Raw genomic sequence first — 25833 nt, 5'->3', positions numbered from 1 at the left:
AGGCCAAACCTGTGGGAGTTCATTAACTGTGCAACTCTCAAAAGCCAGAATCTCAGGAATGTTAGTACTGTGGGGGAGCTCTGAGAAACACTTCCCCAGGGCATGACAGGTGTATGGCTCTGAAAGGTGTTCCGGCTTAGAATTTCTAGGCATTATCAACTAAACAGAGAGACAAGAGACCAAGAGGTCTGGGTCCAGCTCAGCACTGAATCCTGGTACAATCATGTAGCACAGAAACATGGCCACTCACTCTGGCCCACAGCACTGGCAACAAAAGAAACAGGAATGTTCTGACTCAGGAGAGGAGTTAAAGCTCTGAGGAAAAGCTTAACCTCAAACCACCCCAGAGTTCTCCCCCACAAGAACACAGAGGCAAAGGATGCATGATGAAAGGGAACTTGGATGAGGGTGAAGACAGAAGGAGGGATGTCCAGGAAAGGTTAGGCTCCTAGTTTCTGGAGATATCCCCGCGAAGCTAATGTGGCAAGAGGCAGGCACAGTCAAATCTCACAGTGTTTCAACAAAGCCATCAGGTAAGCTGTCAAACCAGGAAGGCCCAGCACCCCCAGGGCTCATAGAAATCACACACGAGGAGACCATCAGGAGGCACTGGGGCTAAGCTGCATACGATACAGTGAGGCAGTGAGCTAACTCCACAGACTTAGCTCAAGGGGGACCTATGGTTTATCAGGATCAGACAGACCTAACAGCAGTCTTCTGTCACTTACTATCTTGATGAACCTGAGTAAGCCACCCAAACTCTTCCTTCCATCAAAATATACTGGGCACCTACTAAAGTACCAGGCACAGGACTAGGTCCTTGGGATATAATGCTGGAAAAGCAGAGACCCTTCTCTCCTTGTGGAACCTACAACTACAAGAGAATGACATTAAAAAAATAAATATTTAGAGAAAATAAGAACTACTTATTAAAAAGGCTAAAATAAGAATTATTTCAAAGACAGTAAAGGGCTAAGAAAGGGGTTCCTAATTAAGCCTACATCACATGAGGAGGATTCTTTGGAGGAGTAACATTTGAGGGTGAGAGGTAAAGGGCAGTGGGAGTTAGTGAGAAGAAGAAAGGCAGAAGAGGGAAGAGGCCCTGAGGCAGAAAGAAACCTGGTGTGCTTGAGAAACCGAAAGGAATCTTAGCTAAGTAACAATGACAATTCAAAAGCAGGAGATGCTGGAGACTGGGCCAGGCTGATGGTCTAGGATAATTAATGGCAAAAGAAATCTAGAGAAGTGGACAGACTGGTAATTCTAAATAAACAGCTGAAGACTAAATAAAGTTCTGGTGCTGAGAAAAGTTCTGGATTAGAGGTCTAGACAGTCGCAGAAAAGGAAAAGGGGAAGGCCTAGGTGAAGTGTAGAGAAGATGCCTTGGGTCTGCACTCAGAGGAACAATAACATTCAAGGGGAGGACAAATTAGCAGAAGAGACAGACAGAATTAGCAGGACAGGGAAGCGTCAAAAAAGCCAGTGATGACTGCTGAGGTCAGAATTAGTGACACAGTCACTAGTGACTTGAGTACAAGCCATTTCAGAAGAAGGGTTTGAGCTGAGCCAGATTAGAATAGGCTAAGGAGTATGCAGAAAGTGATCAAAAGGGGACAGGAGCTTTCTCTAAGTTTAGCTGTGAAGGACAGGAAATGGGTCAGTTGCTAGAGGAGAAAGTGGGTCAAAGAAAGGTTGATGTTTTTGAAAAAGAATACTTAAAAGGCAAAGAGCCCAATAGAGAGGGAGAAGTTGGAAGTCACAGGGTAATAAAGGAAATGCAATAGCATAATGGTCCTTGAGAAGGAAAGAGGCTAGGGAATCCACAGTGCAGGCAGGGCTGGCTTGCGATGGAAGAAAGGATATTTTTTCCACTGTAACTGAATGGAAGGAGAGATCGGTACAAATATGTGAGTAGAAAACCCCAGCACAGGAGCCTGCACGTAGCAGGAGATTAGGAAGTAAACAGGAGTTGCATTCCACACCACATCACAGAATGTGTGTGCCAGGAAAGCCCTGGGAGCGCCTCCAGCTGGCCCCCTTCTCTTGGCTGGTGAGGACACGGGAGGAGGGGGAAAAGGAGGAGAAGGAGGGGGAGAGCCTTGGAAGTCAGAGAGGTGGTGCCTGGTCAGTTCAAGCAGATGATTTCAGAAATAACTTGTTGAAAAGGGAATAAAATACTATTTCTCAGGGTTACAGTAGATGAGATTCCATGTCACAGAGTGGTCTGAGATAACTTCAGACAACAGATGGCATCTGAGAGAGAACTGGCATCTGCTCGTGATTTAGGATTTGTCTGTTCTGTGTCTTGCTCTGTGTGTTGCATATGATGAAGATACAAAGAAATCCTACAGAGTTTCTGTGCTCCAGGTGATTATAGACATAAAATATGTAGCTTTCTAGTATAGCAGTACTGAACAGAAGATACATTTGATAATTGTTAGCTACTGTCGTCATCCTCTAGTAAATACTGTGGGCCAGACTACTCTGTAGAGTACTTTTCCTCATGCCTTTGTTCCTTACAACACTTCATGTCTGGTAGTAATATTACAGCTGAGAAAACAAGATCGGAGAGGTAAAGTAAATTGCTCGTGAGGACACAGCTAATTAAAAGTAGGTTAGAATTTGAAACCAGGTTCATCTGACTCTAACCCCCCTCCCTCTTCCCACTACTTCAGAAGAGATGAATGGGCAGCTAATCCTGTCCTAATGTTATCTGGGGCATAGAACTCACTTAGAAGAAAGAAAAGTGTGAGGCAGGACACATGGCCCAATGGAGCAGAAACGGTGTGCCACAACCCTGTCTGCCCAACAGCCCTCTCTGAGGGGAGGGCCCCAGAAAACAGGCTTATTTTGCAATCCTGTCTTCCACCCCCATTCCAACATGACTTTTGGGTGTGAATGGAAACTATAATGACTGGCTGTCACAAGCTTATGACCTCACAGTGACCAGCTGGAAAAAAACAAACACCATCCAAGGTTCCCTGGACTCAAGAAGAGTTACAATTTCTCCATGTGAGGCAAAACAGCTGTCATATAGAATAAACAGAGTAGTGTAGAATAATGAAGAGGAATTGAGAATATGTGTTAATACAATTTTAAGTCTCATCATTTCATTTCAGGAACCCTGAAATTAATTAACCACAGATCTTAGTAGGTCAAACCACTCTTGGAGGGGGACCAAGAGATGAATCAGACCTACTTCCCCACCTAGTAGGTGGAACAGCTCCAAAATCAACTATAACTCTCTGGGATTGGAGCTATGATCACAGATCGTACAAAATACTATGAAAAACACCTAGGACTAAAAATGTGGCATATACACACAATGGGATTCTTTTTTTTATAACAGGCTACGTGCACGCACACACAGACACACATGCACAAAGAGATTATTTATTTAGCACCCCCTCCTTTTTAAAGTATTCTCCATGCCCAGAGAGGAGCCTAACACAGAGCTTGAACTCATGACCCTGAGATCAAGACCCAAGCCAAGATTAAGAGTCAGACATTTAACTGACTGAGCCACCAAGACGCCCCTATTTATAGCCCTTTTATTTTATTTTCTTATTTATTTATTTATTTATTTATTTATTTATTTATTTATTTGACAGACAGAGATCATGAGTAGGCAGAGAGGCAGACAGAGAGGTGGGGGGAGGCAGGCTCCCCGCTGAGCAGAGAGCTTGATGCAGGGCTCAATCCCAGGACCCTGAGATCATGACCTGAGCTGAAGGCAGAGGCTTTAACCCACTGATCCACCCAGGTGCCCCTTTATAGCCCTTTTAAATTGAGCTATACAATGGAATATTATTCAGTCCGAAAAAAGGAGGAAATTCTGACACCTGCTACAACATGGGTGGACCTTAAAGACATTATGCTGAGTGAGATAAGCAGGTCACAAGGGACACGTATTGTATAAGTCCACTCGCATGAGGTACCTAGGCAGGTCAAATTTAAAAAGGCAGGAAACATGGGGCGCCTGGGTGGCTCAGTGGGTTAAGCCGCTGCCTTCGGCTCAGATCATGATCTCAGGGTCCTGGGATCGAGTCCCGCATCAGGCTCTCTGCTCAGCGGGGAGCCTGCTTCCTCCTCTCTCTCTCTCTCTGCCTGCCTCTCTGCCTACTTGTGATCTCTCTCTGTCAAATAAATAATAAAATCTTAAAAAAAAAAAAAAAGATTCATAAAGAGGCAGAAAACAGAATGGTTGTTTCCAGGGATTGGGGGGCAAGGGATTGTGGAGTTATTATTTAAGGGGTACAAAGCTTCAATCTGCAAAATGAAGAGTTCTATGGATGGATGTGGTGATGGTTGCAGAACACTGTAAATGTATTTAATGCCACTGAACCAGACATAAAAATGGTTAAGATGGTAAATTTTATATGTAGTTTATCATAATTAAAAAATGACTAGGGCTGCTACATGGAAGCAAGCAGTGGTGGAGCTAGTAAAAGGCCACACTGGTCATACCCAGCACATTGTGAAAGGCTGCTAAGTAAGTATTGCTTGAATAAATGAAAGAATGAGTTGGCTAACAAATGCGTGGAAGGCTGGAGTGTCTTGGTTCCCTTAAACTACCGTCCCCAAACCAATGATCAGGTTCTGAATTCAAGGTCAGGGATGTTCTTGAAATTCAGGTTGCCGTGGCTCAGGGACCCAAGTGTTCCTAGGCAGACCACAGTGCACTTGACCAAAGACTAGGGCAGAGAGAGATAGGAGAGTCCTAGAATTCTCAGGTTAGAAAGAACTGTAAAGGAAGTACAGTGCATCCTTTTATCCCAAGTTGGGAGTCCCCTCCCCCACATTCCTGCCTAGCCTAACCTAACCTGTGGGCATCGTGAGCCCCCGCAGAACTGCTGCCACTAAATCTCTGCATCATTTGCTGTGGGAAAGAAAAAATTAATGAACTCCTGTTCACCCATCCAGCACTGTCACAAGCTGTCCCAGTGTTCCTACAGCCTGCTTCCTACCCCAGAAATGGGGGCCTGGGGAAAGAGCAAACTGTAAGAGTGAGGATCAGCAAGGTCGTATTCTGTTGGGACAGGAGCTGGATAGAGCGGCTCCTATGAAAGAGATACCTATTCTCAATGTCAATTTTCTAGGGAAGAGGTGGATCTTGGTAGAGACACCATGATTCAGAAGACTGGCCTGAGTTAAAGGCCTACTTTTTTTTTTTTTTTTTAATCAGAACATGGGCTCTAGGTCTAGACATCTGGAGGACAGTGACTGTCTAGATGTCCATCACTTCCAGGTGATGCATGCTAAGATGGCACCTGCTGCACAGAGGTAGGCTGAGAGTTGGATGGGGTAGGTCTGAAAACCTGGGAAAGCAGGTACCCTGCTATGTCAGATTAACTTCATTTAAGTACTCATGTCTATTTATCTTTAATAAAGTTCAATGTGATTGCTTGATCCTTGTGTTCTTATGCTACTAAAAGGTATAGAGAGGTATGTGGATTCATCTTTGGGTCAGACTATTATAGAACAAGCATCAGGTGTTGGACGTAACTACTGAGACCTCACAGAAGGAAGGACAATATGAAGGGTCAAGAGCTGCTGTCTGAGGCACTCTTGACCCTAATAAGAAATTCTCCCAGCAGCTCTTCTGAGGATACTGCAATTTATCATTATTATTAATCATTATTATGGAATTATCAAAATAAGGACTATCATTTGCAATCAATGGAACACCCAATAATCCTTCCCAAGAGCATGGAAAGAAGTCCAGCTCAAATCCCATTTTTTGAAAGCCAATGTAATGATTCCATCTTCTACAGGAGAAGCTAACTAGGGGATCAATTCTGAGCTCAGTTCCACTTGGACTGAAGAGGGTTCTGTAGATTGGTTATTACTGACCCGCCTAAGGGGATTAAGGCTACACTTAAATTGGTAGCTGATAATAACTTCGAGATAAAAGTGGCAACACCCTGGGAAAATCAGAGAATTGGCCCTTAAAAACAAAAAGAGAAGAAAAAGAAATCACAAGAGGGTAAAGGGCAGGATACTGGCAACAGTCATTTTGAAATGCTGAGTGTGCCAAAGAAGCAGGCTTCAGGAAAAGTTGTTGTTGAAAGTGAAGATAGTAATTAGGAAGTCAAGTATCTGGAAATCCCTTCTGGACAGTGAAGTGGTTAAAGGAAAAGCTGAAGTCTATACCAACAGATAAGAGACCATGAAATGTGCCTAAACACAAGACAGTTGTTCAAACAGTAATCTAATGACCCAGTACACTTTGTTTTCCTTTTAATCCATTACAGAAGAAATAAAAATAGTCCCATGACACTGGGAAACTAAGTCCTAGGTCTAAAACTGTACTTGATGAAAGTCATCAAAGGCGATGGTTGAGGACTCTGTTTAACCTGGATTGCCCAAAGCCTACCAGTCCATGGCACAAATGAGACTGTGTAGCACTGATGTAAAAATGCGCACACTAAATATCCTACCACCAGCAATATTGCCTTGAACTCACCAAGAGTTCCCGAGGGACCTCATACAAAGTCAGCGCCAATCCCCTGTGCTTTGAAATTGGTCTCCACTGGTATCTGCTGCTATCAGACTGCTATCTGGCTGCCCCAAGAGAACCCACTTCCCTGACATTCTTTTAAGGTTTCTCTGCAAACTACCAAACCTCAAGTTGCAAGAACTTCTGAAGGCCTTTCAGAGCTCTTGCATCAGACAGACACACGAATTTCAGCACAGAACTGAAGAAATGACCGTTAAACTTGGAAATATTCCTTCTTGGGGTGGGGTCTTCTACGGGCTGACACTGAGATGAGCATGCATTACTTTCATAAGCAGCGAAACAACAAACACACATTTCTATTTTGAAAAAAAGAAATAGGAATATTGACTGGCTGTTACTTTACCCACATTTTGAGCCTGAAGAATCTCTCCCTGGTCTCCACCTTATAGCATTTTCTATCTCAGTGAAAGTATACCAGCCAAGGAGTGGCTCGAGTTACACACTGTCAGCTTTGATACGTACCTTTCTTCTATCTTCAGAACCAATCTCTATTCAAGTCCTACCCAAATCCTACCAAAATACTTCTCAAATAGCTTGCCGCTCTCCCTTCACACCATCTCTCCCCTAACCCAAGCTACTTTCATCTTGCCTAGACTACTACAACTGCCTCTTAGTCTTCACGGGTCACTCTAAGCTGTGGACCCCTAACCTGTTCTCAACCCAGAAGCCAGAATGATCTTTTTAAAGTGCAAATCTGAAGATGTCATTTTCTATCTTAGCCTCCCAGGATTTTTAGCATAAAACGCACAATCTTTCACTTGGCTTTCAAGGTTTTTTCTAGTCTAGCCTCTTACTTCTCCAGACATTTCCATCCTTCCAACTGCAGTAGCTTAATTCCTCCAAATGTCACCCTTTCTCTCATTACAGAACTCTTATCTACACATGCACTTTGCTCTATCTGCCACCCACATCACTTCCCACTTCATCTAGTTAATTCCGACATATCTCAACAGTCACCTCTTTAGGGAAGCCCATCTGGGCTCCAGATGAGGTCAAATGCCCTCACTGCATTTGTTCACAGCACTGTGGAGCTTTCCTTCATAGTTTTATAAATGTTATAATTTTATATTTATTTGTGTGTTTTGTTACTTTCATACCCATCCCTGTCACTAGGGCATAAACTCCATCTGGGCAAAAACCATGTAACCTCTGTAATTCCAGCACAAACCTAGTGTCCAGGCACATCAGAGGCATTAAATATCTATTGAATGTTAATTTCCTGAATGATAAAGTGGTTCTTTCCTAGAATGGCCCTAAAGTTAAAAATTCCAGGGTCTATGGGATCTGGTTTTCCAAATTTTAAGGAAGAAATCTCCATTCATACTACTGTTAAGTTGAAGGATTTTTTGATGGCTTATCTCTTCCATCAAACCAGTGATGCTATACTGACCTCTGTGGAGGTGGCAGTAGACAGTATTAAAAGCCCAGGTGAACTTACCCCTATGGTAGACGCCATGTAGTCTGCACACATCTCTGCAAAATCTCGCTCAAGAACTCCATAGTAGAGGCCATAAAAGAGGAGAGAAATGCCAAAGTCCATGGCATCTTCTGGTTTGATCCTGTAAGGAAAGCAGCATGGCCTATAAGGCCTGCCCTAAGACACAACTGGTTTGGATTACTCTGGGACACACAAGGAGGCACCTAAAGTTGGAAGACTTAACAGCTAAAGCAAGCGTTGGCAAAATAAGACCAAATCTTATGTCTGTTTTTTTTTAATTTTTTATTTTTTATAAACATATATTTTTATCCCCAGGGGTACAGGTCTGTGAATTGCCAGGTTTACACACTTCACAGCACTCACCAAAGCACATACCCTCCCCAATGTCCATAACCCCACCCCCCTTCTCCCAACCCCCCTCCCCCCAGCAACCCTCAGTTTGTTTTGTGAGATTAGGAATCACTTATGGTTTGTCTCCCTCCCAATCCCTTCTTGTTTCATTGATTCTTCTCCTACCCACTTAAGCTCCCATGTTGCATCACTACTTCCTCATATCAGGGAGATCATATGATAGTTGTCTTTCTCTGCTTGACTTATTTCGCTAAGCATGATACGCTCTAGTTCCATCCATGTTGTCGCAAATGTTATGCCTGTTTTTTATATGGCCTCTTGGCACCGTCTGAACAGGCTAGCACTGTGAACTACAAAGACCAAGCCAAGGTATTGCCTACACCCCTCTTTCCCACTTTGTCCCCAGTGCCTGCCTCCTCCAACTGCCCAACATGCCTTGCAGCTATCTAGGGCCCACTCTGCTTGGCACCTGCGTGTTGGGAGACTCCACTGTTGGCAATCACTGGACACCACCAACCAGTGGAATTTCATTCTGGAAGACGACAACTCAAGTTGCCTCACCTCCAGCCAGCTGCCCAGGTTGCAATGGCTGGGTAAGGGCACACCAAGATCTGGGTTGTCAATGGAACAGAAAGTAAAAATGATCCCAGTGGTCACACACCCACTTGTCAGGGCCCTCCTGAGAATGTCTCATCTGATGGCAAGTAGGCACAAAGTATGCCTCCCACCTGAGAGAGCCCATCCATCAAACAAGGTGGGGCAAGGGAAGAGTTTCCTCTCTTGTTATACAATGTATTATCCTAGACTTCGCCTTTTGTCCACAAAGTCTAAAATATTTGGCCCTTCACAGAAAAAGTTTGCCAGTCACAGCTTTAGAAATAAAAGATAAAATCAGTCATTTAGCAAATATATACATACCAGTTACCATAACATTTTAAGCTATATCTATACATTTTCTGTATCATGTCATCAAAGTTAAACTTTGGTCCAGGGGCACCTGGGTGCTCAGCTGGTTAAGTAGCCAGCTCTTGATTTCAGCTCCAGTCATGATCTCAGGGTCCTGGGATGGAGCCCTACATTAGGCTCCATGCTCAGCGCATAGCATGCTTAAGGAGTCTTCCTCTCTCTCCCTCTCCTTCTGCCTCTACCCCAGCCCCCCTGCTTATGGTCTCTCTCTCAAATAAATAAATAGATTTTTTAAAATGGCCTGGGTGACTCAGTCGGTTAATCGTCTGCCTTTGGCTCAGGTCATGATCTTGCAGTCCTGGGATCAAGCCCCACAACGGGCTCCCTGATCAGCGGGGAGTCTGCTTCTCCCTCTCTCTCTGCCCCCCGACTCATGCTCCTACTCTCTCTCAAATAAATAAATAAAATCTTAAAAAAAAAAACTGGGGGTCCAAGTCTACTTACTAAGAAGGACAAAGATCTTGCCTGTACATCAGGAGGCTTGTTTTAATAATTCTAAGGACCAATAAATTGCAACCTTCCATCTTTGAATGTTTATTATAGAAAACAACCTTTGTCAAAAATTTGTACCAGGAACTGTACGTGTTTCCTTAAAGTTGTAAGTTTCATTTATCTTAAAAAGTTGAGTGTATTCATCAATCTTGTAATATTTAACCCACTAGACATCATGATCTTATATCAATTAATCTGATTAGGAGCATAAAAATGGTCAATATTCTCAATTCTGTTTTCCTCCTTGTATAGCTTATGCAAGTAAAAATGAACTGTAATTATAGAATAATCATCTTTAATACAATGCAGAATCTTGAACTCACAACTCTGAGATCAAGAGTCGGACACTTAACTGACTGAGCCACTCATGCACCCTACAATGCAGAATCTTGATTTTTATTTTTTTAAGCACACAGATTAGGAAGCTACCTGGAAATATCTTGGTTTTCTTTGATGGGACTTGTTAGATTCTATACTGATAAATTCCTATAAACATTTGTGGAGCCTGTATATGGTTTCAGCCTGTACTACTCCTGGAAGAAAGAATTCCATAGGTATCCTCTCATTGTATAAAGTAAGGACTTACTCCTTTCAGTTTCAAAGAGACTCCTGCCTCTGATAGGGTGAAAGAGTTATAGGTAACTGGCTATAATCATTATTATGCTTACTTCTGTGACACTTTTCCATTAAGATATAGGTTCTTGGAAAACATAACCAATGATTTGGGACTCTATATGTCCAGACATTCCTTTCTCTTTGCCAGCATAAATCCTGGAGGGCCCACTTTCCCATTCCCCAAAGCCCAAGTCTCCTATCCTGGGTGCCATGGCCCCCTTGTTAATATTCGCAACTTGGGTCCAGAAAGAAAGATACATCTAACCAGGCCCTCCTCCCCAAACACAAACAAAAACAAAAACAAAGAGTACTTACTTGAATAATAAATTGAGACCAAAGAGGGTAAACATGACAGCCATGTAGCCAACAATGCCAGTGGCATAGCTGATTTTATAGATCAAGAGGAACCACTTATAAACCAACCTGGAGAAAGGAGAAAAAATTAGCATAGCTGACATGGAAACTTGCCTAGAGGCCTCTGGATTACCACAATCTCTTATTCTTATATCAATGGGGACATTATGTTATTTGCTTAGGACTTACTAAGCAACTTTAGCTACTATTACAGACTTAGTCACTCCATTAATTGCAGAAATACCCCTGCACACCAGGGAGGAGCTAGTGCTTTCTATTTTCCTGGTCTCAGATCAAGGGAAGAAAAGAGAGCCTTAAAAGTTTTTAGCTTCAAACAAAAAAAAAGCAGAGCTGACATTAGATAGCTATGCCCTCTCAAATTCAGATTAGCTGGATAAGAAACTGAAAACTAGTAACTATATCTATGTTCAGATGGGAACAGGTCGGGAAGGCCAGTTGTTCTTGTCAGGAAAGAGAATTCAAGGGAAGATGAAAAAGAGAATCAGCTATGGGCTCCCCCTCCCCTTTAAAAAATACTCATTTAAGTAATCATTATACCCAATGTGGGGCTTGAACTCACCAACCCGAGATCAAGAGTTGCATGCTCTTCTGACTGAGCCAACCAGGCCACCCAAGCTTTTCGTACTGGGAATGGTTAACCTGAATACTTCTATGCTCCTATCTACAGGACAATTATGAAATGGTATCTAATGAATTTGCTTCTGAAATTATTTTCTTTCTGGAGAAGAAGGGATAAGAAAGGAGGCATTCCGAGAATACCTTTGAATGGATGTGTGTGATGGTTGTGGAGTCATAAAATGTTCTCAAACGAAGAGCAATGCTCTCTATAAGTCAGTGAAAGTAGTGTGAAATCAAGAACTAATACTCTATCTGGGATGACAGCAAATGAGGAATTCACCTGAATAAACACCTCAAGCCTGTCTGGCTCCGAAACCAAGTTACCACCAAGCTTGATGGACCACAGAGAGGAAGCTTAGGTCCCTACCTAAACAAGTGGTGAGAAGTTCTCAGGCAAGGGAAAGGCCCCAAACATTTTGCAATGCCTGCTCTCAGAAACACAAAACTCCATTACCCAGGGTTTGCACTCATCAGACAGGAGTGAGGCAGTGGAAAGGATGTAGAATTTTTGGCAGAATCTGGATTAAGTGAGTTTTATTAGCTGGGTAATCCCAGGTAAAATCAAATCACTACTCTAAGACAAGTTTACTTACTTGTAAAAGGAGGAAACCATGATACCTTCCTCAATGGACTGTACAGAGTCCATTTCCTGGTATATATAATACATGCTCAATAAATGCTACATGAATAAGCGTGGATGTTTATGAAAGTGCTTTGAAATTATAAAGCACTACAAATGTTAGTTATTATCATCAAAAACCTCCCATGTCATAGACACAATTTCAGTCATTTTACCTATAAGCTAATATTGGTTGTTAACTTTTTTTTCTTTTTAAAGATTTTATATATTTGTTTGACAGAGAGAGACACAGTGAGACACAAGCAGGGGGAGTAGGAGAGGGAGAAGCAGACCTCCCATGGAGCAGGGAGCCCGATGTGGGGCTGGATCACAGGACTCCGGGATCATGACTGGAGCCAAAGGCAGATGCTTAACGACTGAGCCACCTAGGCGCCCGGGTTGTTACTGACTCTTAAAGTATATTTTTACACTTTTTCTTCATAGTACCCTTTATGAGGGAGCAATTATTATCACATTTCTAGGGGTAAAAAGTTCAAGGCTCAGAAAAGTGAAGCCATACAGATCAGGTAATTAACTGGCACGGCTAGAGTTTCCAATAATCCACAAGCATCTGACTCCAGAGGCTCTAACTTCTATCATGGCCCTTAATGTAAACTACTTCTAAATCATGGAGGAATTTCTCAATCACTGACTTCACCTTGAAGATAAATTTTACCATGTACAAGGAAACTCTGAAGGCCAAAGCAGAACCTTACGTGAAGCAGAACATAAAATGCATGGGAAAAAGAGCAACTTGCAACTTGGAAGCCTTGGCTCTGGCAGTTACAACTTTGAGGCTAGCTACTTCCTCTGCTAGGCTCTCCTGGACCTGTACACACGTCTCTCACAGCACTTACCAACTGCACTGAAACAGCTGCTTTCTTGTCCATCTCCTCCATTAAACCGAGCATTCCTTGAGGGCAGGGACCATGTCTTATCCAGGTCTGTATCCCCAGCGCTCAGCACAGGGCCTGACACATAGCAGGTGCTTGTTGAATGAATGAATGAATGAGAAAATCTCTTTCTTTCTGTCAAGTACAGATCTTAAATGACCTCACAAGCTGGTTGGGAGGATCAAACTAGAAATGCATTTGGACAAAATACAAAGAATAATACAGGCAGGGGCTGTTCTATGACCAAAGAAGCATTGTTTGTTGAAAAATTGCAAATTTGCTGAGATTCATTCATTCAACAAAAATTCAAAGAGTAGGCTACTATGTGCCAGGCCTTGTGGTAGGGCCTGGATATACAGGGACAAACAAAATACATGTGGTTCCTGATCTCACAGTTACAGTTTAGTGGGGGAGACAGACAGTCAAAATTTTATGTTGTGTTCTATGATGGAAAACTATAGGGCCTATGAAAGACTCTAACAGAAAATCTTACTTAGAGATCAGAGAAGGGTTCACAAAAGGAAATAACAAGTAAAATGAGACCACAATGATCCTCAGAATTTGCTTACTTATTTTGGTTGCTTTTAATATAAACAGACCTTGATATAAACTCTAAGGTAAGCTATAGAGAAATATTTTGGGGTTTTTAATCTATGAAGGGGGGGCAGTTCTCCCAATCAGCTTGTTTTGGTGGGGGTCCATGCTAAATAATCTTAGCAAACAGAAATTATAACTTTTTTCAGCCTAAACCCACCCCAAACCCATGCCCTCCAACCCATTCGCTTCAGGAAACCTAGCTCTTCCCCACTACCTGAACTCTCACCTTGGTGTTGTCTGTACTAGTGGTTTCCGGGTGGCACGGAAGGTGACAAAAGCTGTGACAGCAGAGAACAAGATCCAGATCACTAGGAACCTCCACCAGTGCAGCTTCACTGTGAAATAGAGGGGAACAACCCACATCTGAAAGAGGGTCACCATCTGAAACACAAACACAAGCACTTCAGCGCTAGCCAGCTCTCTCTGTGCTCCGTCCGCAAGTCCACAGGGTATGTCGTGTGTTCCATTTTTTAGCCTGATCCTCTCTCCCAGATTTCCAATGTTGGACAGAGGCACCACCTAGTGATCTAACTTAGAAACTTAGGACCATGCCTGACACCTCCCTTTCATCCCTCACCTATCTGTTGTATATATTCTTTCCTTTCCATGTGAGCCCTTGCTATCCCTTGCCTGGCTCACTACAATAATCTCTTTGTTAAATCTCCCTGCAGTCATCATCCCCCTCTCCAATCTATCCTTCCCAAGAGCACTGGGATGGCCTCTCTAACATACAGTTTTGAATGTGTCATTCCCCTGCTTACAACCGTCTAATAGTCCCCTGCAAACAGGATAACACCCAATACCCTTCAACAGGCATCAAATGCCCCACAATGTGCCCCAAACTATTATTTCAAGGTTGACCTTCTACTACTCCCTTGCCATTAGTTAAGTTGTATCCCTCAGGCTAAAACGTCCTTTCCACCTGCCTTTCTGCCTGATAATATCACATCCAAGACACATGAAACCTTCGGTCTTCTTTCCAGGTAGGAAGAGTCGTAACTTTCCAATGATCCAAAAGCACTTTCTTTTCTACCATCGTTGCTTATCTAGAGCATGGTTCAAATTAATTCTCTGAATGTAAGCTCCTTGAGAGCAGTGACCAGGCCATATTCACAGATCTTCAATAAACTTAGATACTTGAGAAGAAAGCAGAACTAGAACCCAAAAGGGAGGCACATTTCTGCTGTAAAGAAGTCAGAACTCAGACTTCAGCTGAAGAGTTCCAAATATATAAAATGGTTCTAAGTCAGAAGTTTGGACTGATCACCAGTCCTTCCCTCCCTGATGCCTCTTAACTCCCTCCACCAACCACCTTGCTTTCACTAGATGTCACTGTGCTCAGATGAGTAGCAGGTGTTAAAAAAAAATTACTAATACTTAATGGGAGGCTTTCTTGCTGTTGTCATCAAAGGAAATGAAAGAACATTTAAAAAGGGCTGGGCATGGGGATGAGCTACAGAGAGGAAAATGGTAGCTAGTTTCCTAAAGTTCCATAGTGGAGAAAACTTGAGAAAGTATTTACTTGTTTCTAGACCAGTGCTACCTAATCAAAATATAATGGGATTCACATATGTAATTTTACGTTTCCTAGTAGCAACATTTAAAAAAGTAAAAAGAAATGCTGGTATAAATTATTTTTAAGGATTTTATTTATTTATTTGAGAGAGAGCAAGCAAACGGGGAGGAGCAGAGGGAGAGGGAGAAGCAGACTCCATGCTGAGCACAGAGCCCGATGTGGGGCTCAGGCTCATGACCCCGAGATCATGACCTGAGCCAAAATCAAGAGTCAGATGCTCAACTGACTGAGCCACTCAGGTGCTCCCAGATGGTATTAATTTAAATAACATATTTTATTTTATCCAATATATCCAAAATATTATCATTCCAACATTTACCTAATATTAAAATTTATGAAATATCTTACTTTTTTTGTACTGAGGCTTTGAAATCTGATGTGTACCTTATATTTATGGCATACCTCAAGAGAGACCAGTCACATTTCAAGTGCTCAACTGCCATATGGTAATGGTGGTTCCCATACTGGATTAGTGCAGCTTAGAGCATCTTTTTAGCATTTAGTTCTCTCCTGCAGCTTCTAACAGACTGCTCTGTGGCAAGAAAAGGCCTTAGTGTTTTAGTGTTATTTTACTAAATAACAAATAATTTACTAAATAATAAATAACACTGAGAGGAGAATGGTGAACAGATCCCACTTTGCTTTAAAGCTTACAGATTTGTGTGCTCAATGGTGCTGGCTAATGGTCAGTGAACATTGTGTCTCAGTACCTGTTCTACTGTTCAGGAACCCCCCAGGCGACTTTCCGAATGAAATATCCTAAAATATCCCAATATGAAAAGTGCAGGAGCACTGGGATGTACTAACAAATGGCTAACCAAATAACACTCCAGGAAACATAAATGGAGACCAGGAAAGGACATCATAACAAACCACACATTATTTAAGCAAGAGGATAAGGGCTCAGTTGGTTAAGTGTCCAACTCTGGATTTCAGCTCAGGTCATGATCTTGGGGCTGTGTGATCAAGACCCATATTGGGCTCTGTGCTCAGAAGGGGAGTCTGCCTGGGATACTTTCTCTCTCTCTCTCCCCCTCCCACTATGTACTCTCTCGATAAATAAATTTTTTTAAAAAACTTTAAAAAAATACTTTAAATTAGGGAATAAGAGACAACCAGAATCATGATATTCAGAGGCAGTAAATAAATGGTGGTAAGATGTGGAAAGAAGAGCTGCAGGGTTTTTAGCCTTCACATGGTTAGCTTACAAAACAGCAGGCCCAGAGACTATAGAGGAACTAAATTACAGAGTCTGATTATATTTGTCTTCTCTGAGGGAACGGAAAAAAAAAAAAAAGGGAATTCCTGGTCTCCTTCTAGGTTTTCCAAAAACTTAGCTGTTGCCCCCCCCCAAAAAAAAACAAAACAAAAACCCCAAATAAAACAGTACAACAAAAAAACCCCCAGTCTATCCCCTACTAGCCTTTTCCCCACTCCAATCAATAGCATGTTCTTTTTTTTTTTTTTTTTGGAAAATTGCAAATAAAAAGTTTAATTTCAGAAACTGTATCCACCATTTATAAATACACTAAAACATAGTCAATGCAAATCCAGATTAATAATAGGTCCTTTTTTAACAAAACAACTTTTCTAAAAGGTCACAGGCAAATGAGTGACTTGTTTCATCCAGAGTATTTAATTGGTTTGAAATAAGAAAATGAACCCTTTTTTCTAGATGTTGAAGCAAAAATTCTGAAGACAGATCATCGTTCAAAGAATGACAACTGACGCTTCATTCTGCTGTCCTTGGGATTCTGAAACACGCCAGCGATGGCTGAATCTTCCCTATTATATAAAAAATCTAGACGCCTAAGGCTACTCTTACAACTGCAATGGAACAACCTCCTCCCTGTTAATGAGCTGTCTCTTCTAGAAACAATTTTATACATAATTTGATCAAATTGGGGTCAGTGGGGTCAGTGCACAAATTTCAAAAGATAGCTCCCTGGTGTCGAGACAGCAGGTCCGAGGGTTGGGCGCCCTCGGCAGGACTGCTTCGTGCAGGCCCCTGGCACGTGGGCTTGACAGCAGGTGTCCGGGGCTCAGGGCTGAGGTCGACCATGTAAATACTGAATGCAGCAGAAGCACAGACCAGGACGCTCTCTCTACCAAGTCACTACAGAACTGGCACAGCAGGACACGTCTGAGTTTACTTTCCTCTTCCGACGCCGTGCCTCCGTGGCAGCGAACACTATGTTCCAGAATGTTCTAAGAAGGAATCTAGTAAAGATAATTTATCTCTGCATGAGCTGTAGCTCTGCCTACTTTGGGTGCAGCGAGAGGCAAAAGACCTGGATTCTATTCTGGGTTGAATAAAGGCATAATCAGGAGTAGGCATCAGTGTAAAAGGAATGAAAAAATCTTCCCTTGCTTTTTAACTCTGAGGCCTAAAACTTTAAGGCTATAAAGCTACTCAACTCACATCATGAAAGAAAGAGAAAGACAAAAAAGGAAAGAAAAGGAAAAAGGAAGGAAGGGAAAGAGGGAGGAATTTAGGGACAGGGTTATATCCTTTCAAACCAGATAGCCAATTAGAAGCCCAAAAGACCTAGATTCTAGTTCTGTGTGCTTCCAACTCACTGGGTCACTCTAAAGAGGTCCTTCCTCCTTGAGGGAAAGGTTTGACTTGATTTTTCAAACCCCTTCAAGTTCTAACATGCTAAGGTTCTATTAAGCAGCCTTGTAACTGGGAGAGTGAAGTCAGTGCTCATTCACTTGTACACTGAATATTTATTTTGCATTTAATGGAAAGAATGCAGAAATAAAATGATCCCTGGTCCCTGTCCTCAAGGAGCTAACAGTCTAGGGGTGCCTGGGTGGCTTAGTCGTTAAGCATCTGCTTTCAATTCAGGTCATGATCTCAGGGTCCTGGGATCAGAGGGAAGCCTGCTTCTCCCTCTCCCACTTCCCCTGTTTGTGTTCCCTCTCTCACTCTCTCTCTGTCAAATAAATAAAATCTGGAAAAAAAAAAAAAAAAGAGCTAACAGTCCAACAGCAGGAGAAAAATAGAAATAAAATCTAAACCTTTAATTTTTTTTAATAAAGATTTTATTTATTTATTTGACACAGAGAGAGAGATAGATCACAAGTAGACAGAAAAGCAGGCAGAAAGAGGTAGGGGTTGGGGAAGCAGAGAGCCTGATGTGGGGCTTGATCCCAGGACCCTGAGACCATGACCTGAGCTGAAGGCAGAGGCTTAATCCACTGAGCCACCCAGCTGCCCCCAAACCTTTAATTTAATGATTCTATTAATCTTTAGATTTAAATTTTTTTTAATTTGTTGTTTGTTTTTGTTTGTTTGTTTTAGGTAGGCTCCAGGCCCAGCACAGAGCCCAGTATGGGGCTTGACTTCGTGATGCTAAGATCAAGACCTGAGAGGAGATCAAGAGTAGATGCTTAACCAACTGAGCCACCCAGGCACCCCTAAAGATTTTAAGTAATTTCTACACCCAATGTGGGGCTCAAACCCACAAACCAATGGAGCCAGCCAGGTACCCCTCTTTAGATGTTTTTTAGAAGTTTAAATAGAAATCATTAAAGAATGAATAAACCAAGTAGAATGATATAGTAAAATGACTGGACATTTTAGAATTAATGAGATCTAGGTATGAATCCCAATATAACTATTTACTGTATTAGCTTAGGGAAGTCATTTAACCATGATAAGCCTGAATTTTCCCAACTGTAAAAAAGGATTAACAGTATCTACTCTCAAAAGATTGCATAGATTAAGTGAATTAATGCATGGAAAGCTCTCAGAACAATGCCTAACAATGTAATCATTTAATATAATGTAATAAATATAATGCAAATAGTCAATATAATAGCTCTTTAATATTAAAAAAAGCAGAATACATAATTCACAGTAAGCATTCAGTAAATGAGAGCTCTTATTAGGTCCTCACATGATCAAAACTGCATAAAGTCATATGTAACAAGGGAGCAAAGACTGCAAAAAGGCAAACAAAATAATCAACATATTGAAACTGGTGGGGTTATAATGAGATAGAGATAAAGAAAAATACAAAAGATCAATGAAACCAAAAGTTGATTGCTTAAAAAGATTAAAAAAACAATAAACCTTTAGCCAGACACAAGAGAAAAAGAAGACACAAAATTAGAAACAAAAAAAGAAGTTAGCAACCAATACCATAGAAATATGAAGAACTGTAATAAATTACTACAAAAAATTATATACCCAAAAATGGACAACCTAGAAGAATTAGATAAATTCCTAGAAACATACAATCTTTCAAAACGGAATCTGGCAGAAACAGAAAATCTGAGCAGATTACTAGTAATGAAATTGAATCAGTAATCAAAAGCCTCCCAACAAACAAAAGTCCAGCACCAGATGGCTTCACAGGGGAATCCTACCATTTAAAGAAGAGTTAATACCTATTCTCCTCAAACTATGTGAAAAAGAAGAAAAAAAAGAAAAAGAGAAAAGAAAACAAAGGAAAGGAAGGAAAGCTTCCAAATACATTCTATGAGGTCAGCCTTACTGTGATACAAAATCAGACAAAGACACAAGAAAACAAACAAAACCCCAAACAAACAAACAAAATACCTACAGGCCAATATCCCGCATACACATAAATGCAAAAACCCTCAACAAAATATTAGCAAACCACATTCAACAAACATTAAAAGGATAATGCATCATGAGCTGGTGGGACTTATTCTAGGGATGCAAGGATGATTCAATATTCAGAAATCATATTCCACATTAACAAAATGAAGGATAAAAATCATACAATTATCACAATAGATGCAGAAACAGCATTTGATAAAATAATATCCATTCATGACACAAACTCAGCAAAGCAGAGGTAGAGAAAATATACCTCAACATAATAAAGGCTTCACGAGAAAAACCCACAGTCAACATCATACTCAACGGAGAAAAACCAAAAGTTTTTCCTCTACGATCAGGAATAAGACAAGAATGTCCACTCTTGCCACTTTTATTCAATAAAGTACTGGAAGTCCTAGCCACAACAATTAAGCAAGAAAAAGAAACAGAAGGCATCCAAATTGGTAAGGAAGAAGTTAAACTTTTATTGTTTGCAGATGACATACCAGTATACATAGAAAACCCTAAAGATTTCACCAAAAAGTTTTCAGATTTCAGATATAAGATATCACCTATATTAGAAATAATATATGCGTTCAGTAAAGTTTCAGGATACAAAACTAATTTATAGGACTCTCTTGCACTTCTTATACACTAAAAATGAAGTAGCAGAAAGAGAAAATAAGAAAAAATTCCATTTGCAATGGTACCAAAAAGAGTAAGATACCCAGGAATAAACTTAACTGAGGAGGTAAAAGACCAATACTCTGTAAACTGTAAGAGACTGATGAAAGAAACTACAGATGACACAAATGGAGAGATATTTCATGCTCATGGATTAGAAGAATTAATATTATTAAAATGCCCATACCACCCAAAGCAATCTATAGATTCAATGTAATCCCTACCAAAACACCAACAGCATTTCTCGCAAAACTACTAAAATTTGTATGGAACTGCCAAGACCCCAAAGAGCCAAAGCAATCTTGAGAAAGAAAAGCAAAGCTAGAGGCTTCATAATGCCAGGTTTCAAGATATACTACAAAGCTATACTTATCAAAACAGTATGGTACTGGCACAAAAACAGACACATAAATTATTCCAATTTTGGTATACGTGCTGCCAAAATAAGTACAGTAGACACATAAATCAACAGAACATACAAAAGAGTTCAAAAATAAAGTCATGTTTATATGGGCAATTAATCTAAAACAAAGGAGGCAAGAATATACAAAGACAGTATCTTCAATAATTGGCACTGGGAACACTGGACAGCTACATGCACAAGAATGAAACTGGACCACTTAAACTACAAACAAAAATTAAAATAAAATGGGGTGCCTAGAACCAACTTCCTGAGTTGGGTGGCTCAGTGGGTTAAAGCCTCTGCCTTCGGCTCAGGTCATGATCCCAGGGTCACAGGATCGAGCTCCGCATCCAGCTCTCTGCTCAGTGGGGAGCCTGCTTCCTCCTCTCTCTCTGCCTACTTGTGATCTCTGTCTGACAAATAAATAAATAAAATCTTAAAATTAAAAAAATGAACGTAAAATGGGTTAAAGACCTACATAAAACTCCTAAAAGACAACATAGTAATTTTTTGACATTGGCTTTAGCAGCATTTTTCTAGATAGGTCTCTTCAGCCGAGAGAAACAAAAGCAAAATTAAACTCTTTGGACTACACCAAAATAAAAAGATTCTGTAGAGCTGCACCTGGTGGCTCAGTCAGTTAAGTGTCCAACTGTTGGTTTCAGCTCAGGTCATGATCTCAAGGTCCTAGGATCAAGTCCCATGTCAGGCTATGCACTCAGCACAGAGTCTCTGCTGGAGACTCTCTGTCCCCCTGCCTTTGCTCCTGCCCCTGCTTGCTCTCTCTCAAAATAAATAAATGAAATCTTAAAAAAAAAAAAAAAAAAAAAGTTTCCGTAGAGCAAATAAAACAATCAACAAAATAAAAAGGCAACCTTCTAAATGGGAGACAGTATTTGCAAATGATATATCCAATAAGGGGTTAATATTCAAAATACATAAAGCACTTCTATAACTCAAATAGCAAAAAACAAATAATCTGATTAAAAATGGGCAGAAGACATACATGAAAAGATGTTCAACATCACTAATCATAAATACAAGTTAAAAAAAATAAATGCAAGTTAAAACCACAATGACATATTATCACATGCCTGTCAGAATGGTTAAATCAAAGACATGAGAAATGAGAAGTGTTAGCAAGGATATAAAGAAAAAGGAACCCTGTGCACTGTTGGTGGAATGTAAACTGGTGCAGCTACTATGGAACAGTATGGAGGTTCCTCAAAAAATTAAAAATAGAACTACCAGTAATTCCACTATTAGGTATTTACCCAAAGAGAACTGAAACACTAATTTGAAAAGATATATGCACCCTTATGTTTACTGCAGCATTATTTACAATTGTCAAGATATGGAAGGAACACAAGTGTCCATTCCCAGATGAATGGATAAAGAAGATGTGGTTTACACACTGGAATATTACTCAGCCATAAAAAATGGGAAACCTTGCCATTTGTGACAATATGGATAGACCTAGAAGGTATTATGCTATGAATTCAGACAGAGAAAGACAAATACCATATGATTTTACTTATATGTGGAATAAAAAAAATAAAACATACAAACAAACCAACAAACAAAAAGCAGAAACAGACCCATAAATAGAACCAACTGAAGGCTGTCGGGGGAAAGGTGATGGGGGAAAGGCAAATGGATGAAAGTGAGTAGGAGTTACAGAACGCCAGTTATGGAAAGAGTAAGTCATAGGGATAAAATGTACACCATATATAGTGGTTGGGAATATAGTAAATGGTATTGTAATATTGTATGGTCACATGCTTGTGGTAAGCATGGCATAACATATAGATCTGTTGAGTCAATATGTTGTACACCTAAAACTGATGTAAAATCATGTGCCAACTATACTTCATTTAAAAAAAAAAAAAAATCACCGAAACTTCTAGGGGGAAATATGTGGTGGGGTTATTGCAATTTCTTTAAAAAGTTTAGTTTGTCCTTTCCAGAAATAATAAATGATCTAAAACACAAACCAAGGATTTGAGGTCACCTTCAGGTACCTGGACACACTCCATTAGGTAGGCATAAAAGCCAGATTCTGTTCAGGGCCTAGAAAGCAGTGCCTGACCAGGGGCCAAGCAGGGGGGCAAGTGAATGGAATAGCTTCCCACGTGAAAACTGGTAAGTTACAACTTGCCCTAATTTCTTTATTTCTACTGCAGTATTTATTATCATTCTGCTTAATAAGTAAATTGAAGCTTCTTCATTAAGGAAGGCATTTTTAGTGGCAAGCTTGGCGATATGTAAATTGCTGAAAGTTACCGAAGATTTTCAGAACAATATCAGGGACGCTGGTGCCATCTGCTGGCGACATGTTACGCAGCCACATTAAGTTCAATAATTTGCTCAAGTGTTTGTGCCCGATGCTGTCACAAAGTAATGGGAAGCTTTGGCCCTAACTTCACTCCGAGGATTTGGGATGGTGAGACAAATGCATAAACTGAGCAGCCGTCAAGTACAAGCAGTGAAGCATTAAGTACTGACATGAGAGTTCAGAGGAAAGACAGCAGTGTGAGCAGGAGCCATCAAGGAAGACTGCCTAAAAGCGGCAGAACTCTGGCTGGTTCTGAGGGGGCTTGGATTTGACCAGCTGAAGAGGGAAACTGCAAGCCATTTGCCTTTCTTTCCCAGAGTCTACAAATACAAAGCTGAAGTGAAGACTAGCCTGAAACTTGTTCATTGATTCATTCTGCAAACATTTACATAGGGACCATCCCAGCTTCTTTGATCCAGAAAGTTAAGAATAGATGCATGCTACCTTATCTCTCCACAAGACTATACAGCTGAAATGATAATGTTAGGCACTAACAATAAGAGCTAGACTGTATTTAAATAGACGGTCTTTCAGATTTTTTTCACCTCAGAAACTGTAATTCATGAAAAACCAGAAAAGAAGTCCCATATCACATCCTCCCCAGGGCACCAGCTCCCCTGCTGGTCTGCTCACGCTTGACACTTTTGTCTTTCAGGGTTCTCACCACTATTGTATTGCCCTATGTTGGGGGGGCAGTGATCACCCACCATGCTTGGCTGAAAAGGAAAATAAAGGATGAACTGAAAACTGCATGTCCAGCTAGTAGAGCAAAGTAAGAGACTTGCAGCTAACAGAACAATCAGTTTGGAAAAAAATACATGGACAGAGGTCAACTGAAGGAAGGTGTTTAGGATATGTGTCACAGCTCTGGTCAATATTTTCGTGAATAATTTGGTTGAAAATACAAAGGATCTGCTTACCAAACTGTGGACAGCAAAAAGTTTAGGAGCTGGAGAGAACAAGGCAGCAAACAGAACACAGAAGCAGCAAAATAAAAAATGAATAAAGTCTGTTTCTAGAGTTCTTCTAGCTCTAACACTGTATGAGTTACTAAGCTGAAATGAAAAACCAAAACTATATGAAGAAACCCAACCAACTACCCAAGTATATAAAGGAAAATGAGTGGCTTAATAGCAGTTTATGTGAAACAGATCTAGGGGTCTCAGTTGACCACAAATTGCCAGGAAATATATGCCAGCAGGGCCACTGACAAAAAAGCTAAGGCAACCTAGGCTGCTTAACTAGGAATATGCCCAGAATGAAGGAGGCAGCAGTTCTACTGTTCTCTGCTCTGTCAAAGCATTCTTAGGGCTATACAATTAAGTCTTGGGACCACACTGTACAAAGAACATTGACAAAGAAACATGGCCATAAGGGAGCAGTCAGGATTACAAAGGGTCTAGAAACCAAGTTACATAATAAACAGCTGAAGGCCCTAGGACAGCAGACCTGGAGAACTATAGGGAGGCAGAGATGCTACCTTCAGTTATCTGAAGACTGTCCAGAGGCCCAGTAAGGAGATATATGCAGTGTAGTTCTTGTGACCCAAGTATGATCCCACATATTGCTAGAATACTCTACAGGGCAGAAACTTGGGTTTTCAATTCCCCTCTATCATACCCCTAGCAAACTGTTGACCTTATCACATGAGGCAGACCATTCTACTGCTAACAAATATGCTAGATAATTCTTCCCTGATGCTGACCTGAAAAATCTGCCTTTGTGTACCCTCTGCCTCTGGATCCAACTATGGTCTTTCAGAGAGTTACACAGTACGTTTACTTCCTGTTTCTTATGACTACTCTTCTAATACCTAGAATTTTGTCTTTCCCCCCAAGCCATCTTCTCTCCAGGCAAGAGTCAGCCCAAGTAATAATTTAACAAACACTTACTGAGCCCTTACTGGACATCATAAGAGCTTGGACGTCTGCTAAGAACTGCAGAATCCAGAGATAAAAAACTAAACTTCCTCAAGAACTTAAGACTACCAAGGAGAAAAAAAAAATTATAATGCAGTATGATAAGTGCTATAAAGGAGTAAGCCCTGGTAGCCAAGAAAGTGGAGGAGAGGCTTTCAAGGCTACAAGGCTTCCTGAAGAAAGCAATCTTTGGCCTCTGAACTGATGGCCTAGTAGATGTAAGCAAAAGCATCATGATGAGTGAGTGTTCAGGATAAGGGAACATGGTATTTCTGACAAAGTACAAATAAGGAGGGAAGTGTGAGAAATGAGCCGAAAGAGCAGGCAAGGCTCAGAGAAGGCTGATGTCTGCATTACACATACAGAAGTTTTTATTATAGTCTGGGAGAAAAGTTTTTCTTTTGCATAGGAAGTAGGTTACCATCCTTTACCATCTTAGACGGTATTCTCTAGTCACATTTCAGTAATCCTCTTAATGTGTTTGTCTAAGAAAAATCTATAGTAAAGATTTCTAGGTAGGAGATTTTGCCACTCATCCATTCCACAAGGGAAGAACAGTTCAGGGGATAGGAGCTGGAAAAGATATGGTTTTTGGTAACAGAGATGATGAAAGCTTCCCCTTGGAGATCTTTAAAAATAGGACAGATACTTTTCCAGGCATAAACTTACTCCTTCTCTTAAAATCCCTGCGGGAGCTAAGAAACAAGTAATATTAGACTCTGAACAGATGATGAAAACTGTGTGACAGAGAAGCTAAAAAGCAAGCTGGGCCTAGGCTAGGTTTCCAATCCAGATCTTCTATCTCCAAGTCCTTCCTCCCTGGTACCATTCACTTCTGAATTTGTGATAAAACCCT

At 40.9% G+C, this 25833-nt stretch overlaps 1 protein-coding gene across 4 annotated transcripts in view; it reads right to left on the bottom strand.

Moving 5' to 3' along the window:
- RNF121 (ring finger protein 121) overlaps nucleotides 1–25833 on the bottom strand; it is an 89822-nt gene that overhangs the window by 6958 nt on the left and 57031 nt on the right. For all 4 annotated transcript variants that reach the window (XM_013064284.2, XM_013064285.2, XM_004768164.3 and 1 more), the window contains 3 exons: nucleotides 13711–13865; nucleotides 10698–10805; nucleotides 7959–8079 (listed from right to left, as the gene is read on the bottom strand). In XM_013064284.2, the coding sequence (XP_012919738.1) occupies nucleotides 7959–8079; nucleotides 10698–10805; nucleotides 13711–13865 (384 nt within the window). The remainder of the gene's footprint in view (nucleotides 1–7958; nucleotides 8080–10697; nucleotides 10806–13710; nucleotides 13866–25833) is intronic.

The sequence above is a fragment of the Mustela putorius genome, unplaced genomic scaffold (assembly GCF_011764305.1).
Source record: "Mustela putorius furo isolate JIRA1106 unplaced genomic scaffold, ASM1176430v1.1 tig00003987_pilon_pilon_pilon, whole genome shotgun sequence".
Classification (NCBI taxonomy): Eukaryota; Metazoa; Chordata; class Mammalia; order Carnivora; family Mustelidae; genus Mustela; species Mustela putorius.
Note: the sequence above shows the minus strand (reverse complement) of the source record. Positions and strands in the feature narration are given on the sequence as shown.